General features: G+C 35.1%; 1 protein-coding gene across 6 annotated transcripts in view; it reads left to right on the top strand.

Moving 5' to 3' along the window:
- Window positions 1–13771, top strand: part of LOC149588406 (popeye domain-containing protein 3-like) — a 48641-nt gene extending 34870 nt beyond the window's left edge. The window contains exons 1-8 of one of the 6 annotated variants that reach the window (XM_089862659.1): window positions 568–586; window positions 4877–5310; window positions 5417–5440; window positions 5514–5671; window positions 5767–5897; window positions 5976–6237; window positions 6308–6524; window positions 6694–13771. In XM_089862659.1, the coding sequence (XP_089718785.1) occupies window positions 4914–5310; window positions 5417–5440; window positions 5514–5671; window positions 5767–5897; window positions 5976–6237; window positions 6308–6524; window positions 6694–6770 (1266 nt within the window). In that variant the 5' untranslated portion in view covers window positions 568–586; window positions 4877–4913 and the 3' untranslated portion in view covers window positions 6771–13771. Of the gene's footprint in view, window positions 1–567; window positions 587–1022; window positions 2338–2423; window positions 4794–4876; window positions 5311–5416; window positions 5441–5513; window positions 5672–5766; window positions 5898–5975; window positions 6238–6307; window positions 6525–6693 lie in introns of those variants that run through there. The other 5 variants (XM_089862660.1, XM_089862655.1, XM_089862656.1 and 2 more) reach the window with 5 other exon arrangements.
- The last annotated feature ends 582 nt before the right edge of the window (window positions 13772–14353 follow it).

Below are 14353 nucleotides of genomic sequence, written 5' to 3'. Positions count from 1 at the left end.
AATATTTCAAAAGATCAACACCCTTTTAAGATCAGTTCAAAATAATTTCAACGAGTTGAAGCGATAGTAGCAAATAGAACGTTCCGAATAAAAGTTGCATTGTGGCTTTAGTTACGTCATCGCACGTGGCACACTCTATGGAGCCATAGCCCACTCGATCACGCGCTCACATAAGGGCTTAATGGTATAGTCGAAATTAACCAATACTAGTCATTTAAATATATATACTTTCTCTCTTTATTATTACATCAATAGATTATTTCCATTATAAAACGTGTAAACATATAGAAAATAATATTTCTTATAGACTTCCTCTTTGACAACGTCTTTATCCAAGCACAAGAATTTTAGGGAACTTTGGGAAAATGGCCCTTCTCTGACGGTCCAAGACGACGGTAGCGAAATCTACCATTTCGGATTCGTGAAATGGTGCGGCGGAAGCCAGAACAATCATCAATACCAAAGCGACGAGGGCCAAGAGAACAATTTTGGAGAACATTTTCTTTGGTCTGAGCAAAAATTGAAAAATTGGATTAAAGAAAGCTAGAATTATTTTCCCTAATTCTTTATTCAAGAGAGCTTAAAAGTAATGAATAATTCGAATTGAACTATATATCTACAACTAGCTAAGATACCAGGCGTTGCAAAGGAACTGCAAACCCGGCAGTTTCTTGTCTAACTCTAAATAGTCTTTAGGTTCGATACAAAAATTTAAATACTTACTTGGTTGATTACTTGGTTGACACCGGAGTAGATGAGGTTCAATAAGTCGAGAGAAGAAACGATTTGTGAATTTTCATGGTTATTGGGTGCTAATTTATACCAAAACGGAGTCCACTTATCAATTTATACTTGACATTCCTTTCTCACATTTGGTCGATTGCTTTGTGTATTTAATGATAGAGAACCACATATTATACTAAAGCGACGCGGTTAAATTTTTTAAATTACTTAAAATTCTTCCATGATCTTTAAAAGTAAAGGGTTAATCGAACCAAATCCTTAAGAGAGAGAGCTAGTTTGACGTATTCTACGTAATCTTCTACATACACTTGTATGAAGAGCTCAATCTTGCAATTTCTTAGAATAACTATAAAATTTATTTAGGCACAGAGTCAAGTAGGTTTATTTCCATGCGCAAATAGGTAATATTAACTCTAAAGATTTAATTATTAGCGCCTGCTTTTTAGGGAAATTATTTATTTATAGAACTGAACTGAATTTCCCTTAATCGTTTCGGTATTGAACCTTTTAATCGCGGTCGATATTCCTGAACTTCTTTTTTACCTCGATCCCCTTTCCCATCTTTTATAAAAATCGATTTTGGTTCAGCTCTTGGAGTTTTATTTGACTTCTAATTCAACACGCGAATTGAAAACAGATAGGGCCTAAACCAAAAACGCGTGTTTTATAGAAAGCCTTATTACATCCCACGGTTTCAATCCTTTCTCTATATTGTATGCTTTAATTTTTTTCCCGGGGGGGGGGTGAGCCCATCAATATATGGTTACCATAGAGATATCATTGAATCAGATGGTCCTTGGAGAAACGGAATAATAAATTATATTGACATTTCGATGGGGGAAATTTTCCTGGCTTTTATGAAATTATGATGGCGTATTTTGTTTTATTGAAATGTTTGTTAATGAAGATTAATTTTTAAAGGGATGTTTCTAATTTCAAAGGTTTTTAAAAATTTATATTTATACTAATTGGGTTAGAGAAAATTCCCATCTTTCTCTCTTAAAGCTTTAACTTCACTGCAGTGTTGTCAGGCTCTCTGTTAGCCAAGTACTGAACTGAACTGCTAGCCTTTCCTCTCTCCATCTCAGGAAAACCTTTTTCCTCTAGAAATGAATTTCCTAACGGATCTAACCTCAGGCAACTTTGTTTTTCTGTTTAAATTTTTTTGTAAGCTATTTATCCTTTTCCAATCTAAAAAGCGGGAAAATTTTCCACACAAAAAGGAACCTTTTATATATTTAAGACATTCCCGTTTACAAAAGAACATGACATTACATATTTTTCTGTAATTTTTTCTTTTATTAAATCCCTTAGGCTTTTATAAAGACATTTAACTTGGGATGGTAGTGTAGTATATGCAGGGTGAAGGTAGTCTGCTGTACGCTTTTGGATTCAATTTGGCCCCCAACACGATAACGCTTGTATAGCCAAGGTTCCTAGGGCATCCCTTTTTCTTCCTCTTCAGTCTTCTCTATTGGAAAACTGGTCTTGGTCTTCCTCTAGCTCCCTGGATTCCATTTCCGGCGGAAGCTCGCTCCGTACTTAAAGGGTGCCGGGACTAAGAGAGAGAGAACAGAAAGCGAAAACGGCTGAGTTAGCTACAATTTTTATATAACGTGAAAGATTACCTATAAAACCCTGAGATTGGATTACAAAAATTCGCCAGTAGTCAGCGAATGTACACACACTGCCTATTGTTTTTTATATTTATAATATTTCTCTTATAATGCATGGGTCTCTTTTACAAATGAACTGGTAACGAGTAATCCCAGTTTTTAGTTTTTACATGGACAGGAAGTTAACTCTTCCTGGTTTGCGCGTCCTTAAAAAATTAAGGCAAAACGCCGGGTAGATTAGCTACTTAGTCGTAAAGGAAGAAAGTTTTCAAAACTGCTCTCCTTGAGACATAAATTATAGAAGCCAGAAATAATCTAGACTGGGGGGGGGCTAATAGATGGTACCGCGTCGATCCGATGTAGGATGGCGATAACGTTTTGTATGCGTGTAGTCAGTCCCGAAGAACGGACAACTCAATTCCCGGGTGTTCCTCCCGTGAGTTATTACTTTCCAATGGACGCGTCGATATCCAAGTTGCGAGAAGGAAACGATATGGATATAAGGGGGAATGAATGGATGGATGGAATCGCTTGGGAACGTCCCATGGAGAATGAAACGTATTGTTCCAGAGTAGCCCGAGTATTGTCTGTTGATGACGACATGGATTGTTCCCCGTCCTTTTAATATTTCACGGTTTTCCCTGAACCTCGAGAGTGTATACATACTCACTGTGTTCCGGGTAAATTTTGGGCCTCACGTTTTAGGAACGAATTGAGTCAGTGTTTGCACGCGGTTCCCCTTCCCACTTCTTCGGCTAGATATATATTATATACTCATATCATTGATCTTTCACCTATATGTATGTATGTATGTATGTATGTTTTTGTGTCGAGTAACCCATCGTGTATTTATTATCCATTCTATTTACACTCACCAGTATCTCCAATTATACGGTAGAAATTTGAATATTGGCCGAATTATTTTCTTCAAAAGATATCAATAAGCCCCCCCCCCCAGCGCCATTATGGTGTATATTTTTCATCTCAGAATGAAAGGTATTTAAGTCCCTCCTCCTGGTATGTTTTTTAGCACTACTTGAAGCTAGGGTGACTATAACTAAAGAAATTTCCTCTATCTAGTTTCTTAAATATGTAAAAGAGGGCTGAGAAACTTATATCCGGAAGTGAATGATCACTTAGTACAAGCTTTTCAGTCTGTTGTCTGTTCTAGATAGCGGTTGAATTGCACAAGTCGCAAATGACTGGCAACACTTGTCTGCATACTATCTATACACGTATAGCATAACGTAATATTCCTAGAAACCGCTCCTCTTGAAACTTCCCCCTATACTGTAGGAAACAGGTGATTCAGAGAACGATCCAAAACTCTGTATAAGCGTCATGCGTAAAAATCCCTCCCTCTCTCACTGTTAACGCACTCGTTTTTGGATCGAATGTATCGATTTTTAACGCGGTGACTCCTCCGCCGCTCTTCTCGAGAGAGAGAGAGAGAAGAGGAGAGAGTCGACGCTGCTGCAGAGCAGACTTCTCTAAAACTTAACCCCTATAAGAGTTGTTCGCTTATCCGCGATGGTATTCCTGAATCCTACTTGGTATTAGGCGGTTTCCTCCTTTCTCCGAAGCTTCGCTCTTCCTCACGCAGGCGCTCTTCCACTCTCTCTCTCTCTCTCTCTCTGGTTTTCCGGGTCTGGGGGAATAAGCTTCCTTGGTCCGGCCTCTAGTCGTCGCCCCGGGTTTTAATAGTTGACTCACTATGCGCGGCGAGGTGCCCGGCGCCCCAGAATTAAATAATCGCATTCGGCGACTGTCAGAAACGGGAAGCGGCATTCCTCCTTCCGAGTAGAAGAACGCTGGACCCCAGTCCTCTCCTTTTTTTATTTTCTTTCTTTTCTCCCTTTTTTTTCATTTTTCTCGCTCAGTTTTTCATCCCCGATCCTTTTCTCTTCGGCAACGTCGCGTCCGAGTCCTCCGAGCTGCGCCGAGTTGTTGTAAGTACTTGTCCTTTTGCGTGTCTTCTTTCTCTTATCTTTCCTCCGTGCACTTTCCCGCGAAGTAAGCTACCTCTTTCCCCCAACCTTTAAACGTAGCAATCATTTAAGCCTAATTTTTGCTTCTTCCACCCGCGGAGACGAAATTTAGTTGTCTCACGCGATTGTTTTACGTCTTACCCCTTACGGAATTATCTGTCCGTGAAGGAACAGTTGATCATAATGGCTTCCTGAAAATCGTGCGCGGCGAAGGTCCTGGGCCTAGTCTTAACGCGGCGGTTCTTCTAGGAATCTAGATAGGGATTTTTTCTACTGTGGAAAAGATATTGATTGATGTAGGGAAGACTGCGGAGAGTATGTTAGAGGTTTAGTCTTAAGTTCTCAGTGTGTCTTGCGACATTGTTCACGCGGCATATGGTGAACGATGCGTGCTCTCATCTTAAATCCCTGATAGGTCGAACTTTTAAAGCCAAACCACTTAGGGGTATTTTTTTTATTTAGGGGGATGATGTACAAAGGGTTATTCTTCTAACAATGTAGGTTTTCACGTTAATGCTCGATTTGCAGTGAAATGTGAAAGGTCGTAAGTGAAAAGGGGGAGGAAATGAACACCATCACCGCCGATAGTACCAACGCTACAATGTCAGCTACCGAAGAGGCGACGACCATGGTCTGGCGTCTGGTTTCGACCACCATGTCGACTTTGATGGCCTCTCGATGGTTGTCCGGCGGCTCTTCATCATCATCATCGTCTTCTTCCTCCTCCGCGTCTTCATTGAGCAACCAGAGTGGCGTCATGGAGAAATTCATCTCCTCGCCGTACGCGTACGTAAACGAGAGCGCGTCCAGCGATTCCTTCAATGGATGGAGGTTTCCTTGCACATCCTGGCAAAACCCCCAGCATCTCCTCTTTCAACTGGCCAACGCCTGCTTTTGCGTCGCCTACCTGGCTCCCAATGGAAGGTACGGCGTACTATTCCTTCACGGATCGTTGATTCTAGGTAAAAAAGCTCATTTCAAACCAACCTTAACTCATCTCGCTTTCGAAACTGTTGAAATACATTTCTTTCCACTTTTATCACTCACTCTTTATCTCTATGGGAACAGCTTTCTTGCTCTTTTCTACATGGGGTAGGTTGTATACTATTATTGCTTCGTTATTATTCGAGGGTTTGTTCAGGAACCAATTAATTACCGCGTTTAGCTTGGAACATTATATGCGCCGCGGATGTCTTCTCTTGGAATTTTAGCTTCATGATCGTCAATATGGGTCAAACACTCTACATTCTGTATACGATGCGTCAAGTCAAATTTCCAAGCGAACTGGAAGCCGTATATCTAAAGTTGTTCCAGCCTTTGCAGGTAATTTCCTTATTATCAAGGGGATGCACTATCGGTGGCGTAGCTAGCTTTGCACGATTTCCTTTGCGTGAAATTCGTCCTTGAACTGTCTGTAGGTATCGCGCTTGACCTTTAAGAAGATGGTGAGCTCGGAGTACGCCCAGATGACTGTATTACACGCCGGGGAAGCGTACGCCATGCAAAATTTAACCAAAACTGACCGACTAGGATTACTCATTAGCGGAAAGTTAGTTTCGGAAATCTAAGGAAAACATGGTGGTGATAAAGGCTTAACCCTTTTGTGTACGTTATTATCGCGGCGTAGAGTCAACGTCATGACGGATCATCATTTCCTTCACCATATCCTACCCAATCAGTTTTTAGATTCCCCAGAGTTTGAATCGAGTAAAGCGGGTGTTGACGAAAAGTTCAAAGTATCAATCGTCGCCGCCGCGCCTTGTCGCTACCTTTTTTGGCATCGTCAAAACTTGGAATATCTGCTAGTCAAGGAGGCTCACTTGGCCACCGTTTTTTCGCTGGTAGTGGCTAGAGACATTACCAACAAGCTATACGCCATGAACGACAAAGTGAGCCCATCCCGAGACAGTTATAATGGGACTGACTTTAGAACTAAGCTGTCCTTTTTCCTGAAAAAAGATCGTTACGGAGAAGGGGTCTCACTTGGATATCCGGCTTCCGAGCGTCACCAGCTCGATGGCGTCTCACGTAGGCACCGAAGCCGGGCCCGATTGGAGATCCCCTTCCAGAAGCTTAAGGAGCAAGAGTTTGCGCTGCAATAGCTTAACTAGAAACAGCTACGCTCCTATTCCAGTCTCTCCTAATAACAGCCAATTCAAAACGGCCAACGATTCGAGTAAGTCCGCGGACCTTTCAATTTATAGTCTGCTACCACGAACCAGCTCAGGCCATACAATTTAGACTATACCAATATTGACGTCACGTCCCCGTAGCTCCTCCCCTTTCAGTACTGTCCTATAGACTACATCGCGACACTTTTTGTTTTTTGAATCTTTCCACGTTAGTTTTCGACAGCCAAGAAAAACTGATGGACTCTCCGGTTGTGACGGTGATTAATCCGGAAGATAATATTATTCAATAATATAAAAAATGGATGCTAAGCCTCGTCTTCGAAACATTTTTTGGGGTGACCGCCTGACCGAGAGAGAGAAAGAGAGAGAGAGCTTCGCGTGAACCTTCCTGTTCGTTCTGCAGACAACGGGGGACGTCTCCACAGTAAGATAGCGTACAAAATACTAACTAACAAACTAACTAACTAACACTACTAACCAAAATAACGAAAATCAAATGTATTAGGAGATAGAAAATTAATTCGTTCTTCAGTTTAAATCGTACAGCAGTGATCGCGTAGATATATGGAAGCCCCTAATTATTAATTCATTTCCTATCCTCATTAAGTAGACGTAGATATATTAAAAATAAACAACAACAAAAAAAAACCACCTGAACGCGAAGGCTAAACTCTTGAGAAAAGTTACCAGAGTTTAAATTAATTATCGGCCGAATTAGTCAATTTTACTAATTATTATTTATAAATTTTAATTTTTACATTGTGAAGATGGAATGGCCGTCTTTAATTTGAATTCGAAAAACATTTCTTAATTGTTTTAACCATCGCTATTAATTTTTATTTTTAAGTACCCTTATTTCTAATTAAAAATAACTCTCCTTTCGTTCGAATTAATTAAGTAAACTTATCTATTTAATTATTTAATGATAAAACGAACTTAACTTTAATGACAGTTTTGGGGATGATATATACGCGTTATTGATAGTTTTAATTTTTCAAGCAAAATGATGAAAAAAGGAATTAAATTGGCGTACCAAATTTCTTTTTTTCTTTCTTTTAAAGAAACTTGGTAAGCGTGTCTCGTTTAACGCAAATCCCACGGAGTCTTTCGGGTAAATTGTTTTGGTTAAAATTTTTGCATTTAATTTCCATGTAATGGAACAACGATATGAAAAGAAATTATTACGAGGAATGAAATTAAGGCGTAGACTCCGTCGGTTTGTCAGACGTTTTATTGGGTGCCTTGAATACTCAACCCAAGCTAGGCGCAAAAAGAGAAACATAAAACTATAAAAACAAAAAATACAAAAAAAAAAAAATATTTTATTTTTATTTTTTACTCATTATTTCTTTTAGATTTATTTTTATTTCTATTTATTTTAGGATTTTGTCGCTTTAACGAGTTTAGTTTATGAGTTCCTAAGGTTTTTGAGCACTTTCTGCGGCGTTACATTGTAAATTCGGGCCTAATTCAGCAGGCTTATGATCAGGGCTTTTGTAGAGAACAAAATGGCGGGAAAACGCTCGAGGATAAAAGCTTATGATCAGGGCTTTTGTAGAGAACAAAATGGCGGGAAAACGCTCGAGGAGAAAAGCTTATGATCAGGGCTTTTGTAGAGAACAAAATGGCGGGAAAACGCTCGAGGAGAAAAGCTTATGATCAGGGCTTTTGTAGAGAACAAAATGGCGGGAAAACGCCCGAGGAGAAAAGCTTATGATCAGGGCTTTTGTAGAGAACAAAATGGCGGGAAAACGCTCGAGGAGAAAAGCTTATGATCAGGGCTTTTGTAGAGAACAAAATGGCGGGGAAACGCTCGAGGAGAAAAGCTTATGATCAGGGCTTTTGTAGAGAACAAAATGGCGGGAAAACGCTCGAGGAAAAAGCTTATGATCAGGGCCTTTGTAGAAACAAAATGGCGGGGAAAAAAACCATGGAGAAAGCGCGGGAACTCCATCTTCCTAATTGGTAACAAATTTATATTAACGCCGTAGATTATTTAATTAATTTAGGTATATATACTAAATGATTTCTAATTCGTAATTTGGTTTTAAATTTTTGGTTCCCCTTTTGGGAACCATTCACGAGAAACCAAAATAATGGGGTCGATATGGGGTAAAACATTCCAAAAGAGATTCACGTAAAAACAAACACACATTTATTGAAAATAATAGTAGAATACGAAAATCCGATATAAATTAAGCGAACACAAAAATAAATAAAATAAAAACGTTAAAATCAAAGTAGTTAATAAATTTCGCAAATAAATAAATAAATAAATTTTTCTGGAGATATTTTTTCAACGTCAATAACCCAATCGTTTTGAAAAACTATTCGGGGAGATTATACGACTTTCGCTAAAAATATAACAAAATTAAAATTTAAAATAAAATAAAATAAAATATATAAATTTTTACATTTTTACATCAATTCAAAATAAATTGCGAATTACAAAAAAATCGTAGATAATTAAACGACGACGTAGAAATTAATTAATTTACGGATTAATATGTATTCGCCGATTAAAATTAAATGATTTAAAAAAATATAAGAAATCGTCGTATACTCCGTTTAAAATATAGTTTTTCATACGATCAAATTTAATATAAAATTAAAATTAAATCAAGTTTAATAAAAAGGTGTAGAAAATCGAAGAAAAAACAAAATAACATATTATTGCGTGCCTTAAAATATGAAATAAAACGTGAATTCTCTATAGAGGCGGTACCCCGAAAAACACACACTAAAAAAATTAAAAAATACAAAAAAAAAATAATTAAGTCATTTTTTATTTATGTTTAGGTTTAAATCGCGTTTAGAATATTTAGTTTTAGAAACCATCGGAAAATGGTCGAACGTCATTTTAATTAAACCAAAAGCAGCCAAAAAAAATTAGGTGTTAATCATTCTCCATGGGATTCTATAAAGCTATTATTTTAATTCATTAATTTAATTATTTATTAAAGCAAATTCATGGCAGATGAATTTTATATAAGAGGCTTAAGTACTTAAATAAAAATAAATATTAAAAAATAAAATCCAAAAAAAAAGAAAAAACGTAGTTTGTAGTCTTAAAAAAAATATTTTTAAAACAAAAATATTTCAAAATCTCCATGAAGTTGCTTTGAGTTATATCTAATTTTACAATCCCCTTCCTAAATAAGGATAACTATCCTAAATATTTCCGGACGTTCGTCACTTGGTCCGGTTTTATTGAATTGGATAGATCCTAAATCCTAGTTATAGAATTTTATAATATTAATCGGAATTATTTTTAGTAAAAACTAAAAATTTAATTTATAAGTGACGATATTTCTCCCACGTTAAGTTATATAATAATTCACAATTATTATATCCACTATAAAGACCAGCGTAGTTAAACTAAATGCATTTTTAAATGAAATTATATACTTAAAACTGTATATTTAACCACTTTAGGTAACACTTAGGTAGTTTTATAATCGAATTTCGTTTATTTTTTTAATTTAATTTAAAAATACTTAAGCTAGATTTAAAATAGCTGATTTTCGCTTGCCTATTTTAGTTACGCTATATAGAAAGAAAAGAAAAAAGATTGTTTATGTAGAAGATTTTAATTTTAGAAAATTTAGCGATTAGTTTAATTGTAATTTGAATTTTTTTATTTTTTTTTTTAATGACATTGATAATTTTTTATTTCTTTTATTTTTGAATTTAAAACCATTAAGGTCCCAATGGCATTTCTTAAAGGGAACAAATAGCTTTGGCTACAGCCCATCGCGAAACAACAATTCATTCCTCCGTATTATAAATCAATTTCTCCATTTGGAAAAGGTTCTGAAAATTACTTTTGGCGACACTATCACCATTGAATTAATATATTACACTAAACGTCGGTTAAATATGCTTAATTTAAAACATTAAATTATCAGATAAAAGCCTAGAAGTACGCTACATACGAAGAACAATAAATATTATTATATTCTTTCAATGGCTGCACCGTTGCCCTAGCAATCCTCAGAGCCTCTTTTAAGCCGCGTTTACACGAAACACTTTGAAACCGTTCTCGAAATTGCAAATAAATTAAAAAAAAAATAATAAATGGATTTTCTCATAAAATATCTGTATGATTAACAGCAGCAAATGCTACATTTCAACGGTTTCAACGTATCCCGTGTAAACCCGGCTTCATTCTATTCCATGGAATTAACCAATTTAATAGATGGGCTACCCCTGGCGAACAATATCTGCAGCAAAAAAAAAAACAGGGTAAATCGGTTTAAATTTAAGTACACTCTTCCGCGAGAATTTATTCAATAGTAAATTCTCGTAAATTCAGTAATTGGAATGATGGTTAATCGTGCCTTAGTCAACTCTAGTCAAAGCCGTTTACCCGCCATAAATAAAACACGAAAAAAAAATCACAAAAAAAATCATAAAATCCAAGAAAACTCGAGTCAAAAAAAATAAAAATTCCCCTTTAATTTAAATTATTTTTTAATTATAAACCCCCTAATAAGAGTTTCAATCCCGCTTTATTAACCGAATTAACAACAATTTAAAATCGTGAATAGCATCGGGAATACATACAGCTAATTGGAATCATCAATAATTCCTAGTAGCTGTATATATTTCTGATAAAACACATTCGTAATTTCGGGGTACATCTATAAAATGTTTAAGGTTAATATAGCAACGACTCGGAAGGCTAGCTAATTAATTTTTATAATTAAATTAAACATGATTGCGTACTTATTCATTATTCAACTATATATATTTACATAGTATAGTTCTTACAAATCAAATTTGAAATTATTAAATATCTTAAGTGATAATTATTAATAACTACCGAGTATTCTCCTTCGTAATTAATTATACTCAATGTTGTTTGTCTTATAAAGACAGTAGTAGTGGGCGTGGCTTCGTTAATTAAGCCTTCCGAGTCGGGATTACCTCTAAATCCTCAATATTTTATATTTAGTTTCTTTTTAAATAATTTTTAATCGTAGACGTCGTAAATATTAATTATTATTTAATTTTAAGTGGTATTAATGTAGGGATAAGATTTAGCCACCAGTAAATGATAATAATTTTAATTAAATATAGTATAATTAATCACAAACTTAATTGCGGGTGATATATAAATATATACATACATATCAGTTTGGATGGAGATAACAGGCTACCCAACACATAAATAATTTAATTTATTTAATTATGTTTTTGAAAAAAATATATATATATTGAGATATTCTAGGACCACGGTGAATCCAATGACATAATTGTAGGCACCTTTACGATAAATTAATTGGGGCCATCGTAGTCCTAGCTTTTCTCCCATTAAACGAAAGGGACGCGAAAGATGAATTTTTTGTTTTGATTTCAAAAACTCTCCCCACGTGTTTTACCAAAAACGTCGTCTGCTAAAACGTAATTTATACTTTGATAAATTAATTATTGATTATTTTATATTTAACCTCTTTGGGTCAAATTAAAATATAAATGACGTAACTTTAATTTAATTTAAAATACATCCGTATTCATTATCATTTAAAATGTCAAAATGTCAAATTAAAATTAAAAATTAATGTTTAAAATTAACTTTGAAATTAATTAAACAATCTGAAAAATTGAAGCCATGTATATGTCCCTAGTATTTATACATATTCATGTTCAAACTATATTGTAGTCGTAGTATCAAAAAAACCCCATCACCTCCTTATATCCTCTAAACGGTCTATATATATATGGTATTAATTAATACCGCAATTTCTTAATATATAATTATATTTTAAACATAAATAAGGAATTTCCATGGAATTGAGGCATTTTTTCTTTTAAAGGGAGTAAGATAAGACTTGAAAGAAAAATAACAAATCACGAGTACAAATTAAGTAATTTCTGGGTTAGAAAATTTTAAGAAAATAATGAAAAGTTGGTCGGGAAAAGTTGCAAGTAAATATATATATCAAGAAATACTCTGAAAATATAGATTTTTTGAGGATATTTCCAAAAAAAAACTAAATAATTTTAATTAAATTAAATTAATATAATCCTAATTAATTTATAATCCAATAATGCGCGATAATATTATTGGTATTGTATTTAATTCGTGCCAAAAAATATCGCGACAAGTAAAGAAAAACGTAAGGAAAGAATTTAATAGAGTATCTTTTAATTTAAACGTATTAAATTAAATTAATGTGGAAGGGAGGGGGGGAATAAATGGACCAATTTTAAAAGCTGAACCGTGGCTTAAATTAATTAAAACTTGATAATTATTAAAGTAAATAAATATATATAGTTAAAAACGAAAGGCCGAATCAGGAATCAATTCAAATTGAATAGACGATTTGCGGTTGAATAGGTTTCCTTTTTTTCCAAAACCAATATTGCGATGCCAATTTTGAAAGGAATTGAAACTGCATTGCGATTCAGTTTATTTAGGCTTAGAAAGTCGAACTAGTCTAGTCTCTAAGGTGTAAAAGGTCAATAAGTTCGGGTGGGTGTGAAAGAACCGGTTCAATTTGCTAAGCCTAATGAAACTGAACTAAGTATACGCCTTTCACGAACTGTAATCTATTCGATGTATTTATTGTAATTGGTGGTGGTGTCAACTTGTCAAAGGCTTAATAATAATTAGGCTTAAATTTAATGGAAAAACGGTCTTTTTGTCTCGCCGTCCTTTCGTTAAACAAAACTAATCGAGCTTTTCTTTTTCCTTTTCTTCGATATCTCTCGTAAACAACTTTCCATTTAATACTAATTAACGTACTAATGTCAATTATAACCTTAACCGTGTCTATTAATCTTAAGTATTCGTAAATTAATAAACAAATTCTTTGGAATTTTCTACAAAATATTTGGAATTCGGCCGGGCCTAGTGCAAAGGAAAACTAAAAATGAGGCAAATTTAAAAATAAAAAAGTCTTTTTGAACTTTAAATTTATAGTGTGCGAAATTTGTGGATGGTGAAAAACTAAAATAAAACTTTAATTAAAAAAAATCACGTACAATTCAGCCATTAAGGACGAAATTAAAAACGAGTATTAATTAATTAATTAATATATTATATAAATATTGTAGTCGCGATTTAACAAAAAAATGTGTGTTTTGTATTCGTATACTGAATGAAGCGCACTATATACGTCACTCTTAATCCTAAAGTGGCGCTTGCTATAATTAATTAATTAAATATAGGGCTTTTAGATAATTAGGATATCAAAAGTGTACTAGGCCTAGAAAATAATAACTATAAAAATGTCACGTTTTGTACTTTGTAGAAATCTTACGTATTAAAATTATGTACACGTAACACTGCGCTAACAAAACTAACCTACAAATTTCTATCTCAACTTTATAGGTGCTATTGAAGAAAGACGAAGCAAAATTTTAAATAGCATAATTTTTACCTCTCCGAGTGACGATGACGTCACGGAGAGGTTTTACACTGGACGTGTCTGTGTCTGTCTGTGTGTGTGTCTGTCACCGCGTTCGCAGTTGGAAAATCGGAGCAAACGCGTTCGCAATTTCTGGACCGCGTTCGCAGTACACAGAAATTCCGAAAACTTTATTTCATTGTTTTACCTATCTTATTTAACGTCAATCAGTAACTAGTCGTTATACCTTCATCTGCTGACCAACCGCCAATTATTTCACTCAACACCCTTAGTATTTATTGGCTTCTAACAACAACCACATATACACCAATCTGTTCTTATTGGCTTCTAACACCACCATCTACTGGTCTTTCGTCTATACCACATAGACACCAATCTGTCACAATGGCTTCTACTCCATCATCGTTAGGATTAAGATGTACGCGGCGAGCGGCTAGGGTTACGAGAAACGTCTAGCCTCCCAATGGCAGGGCTTCCACCAAAGGTTCACGCAATTG

Source organism: Phalangium opilio, unplaced genomic scaffold, assembly GCF_054372755.1.
Source record: "Phalangium opilio isolate 3A_F unplaced genomic scaffold, DU_Popi_V2 ptg000650l_1, whole genome shotgun sequence".
Classification (NCBI taxonomy): domain Eukaryota; kingdom Metazoa; phylum Arthropoda; class Arachnida; order Opiliones; family Phalangiidae; genus Phalangium; species Phalangium opilio.
This window is presented reverse-complemented; position numbering and strand designations above follow the sequence as displayed.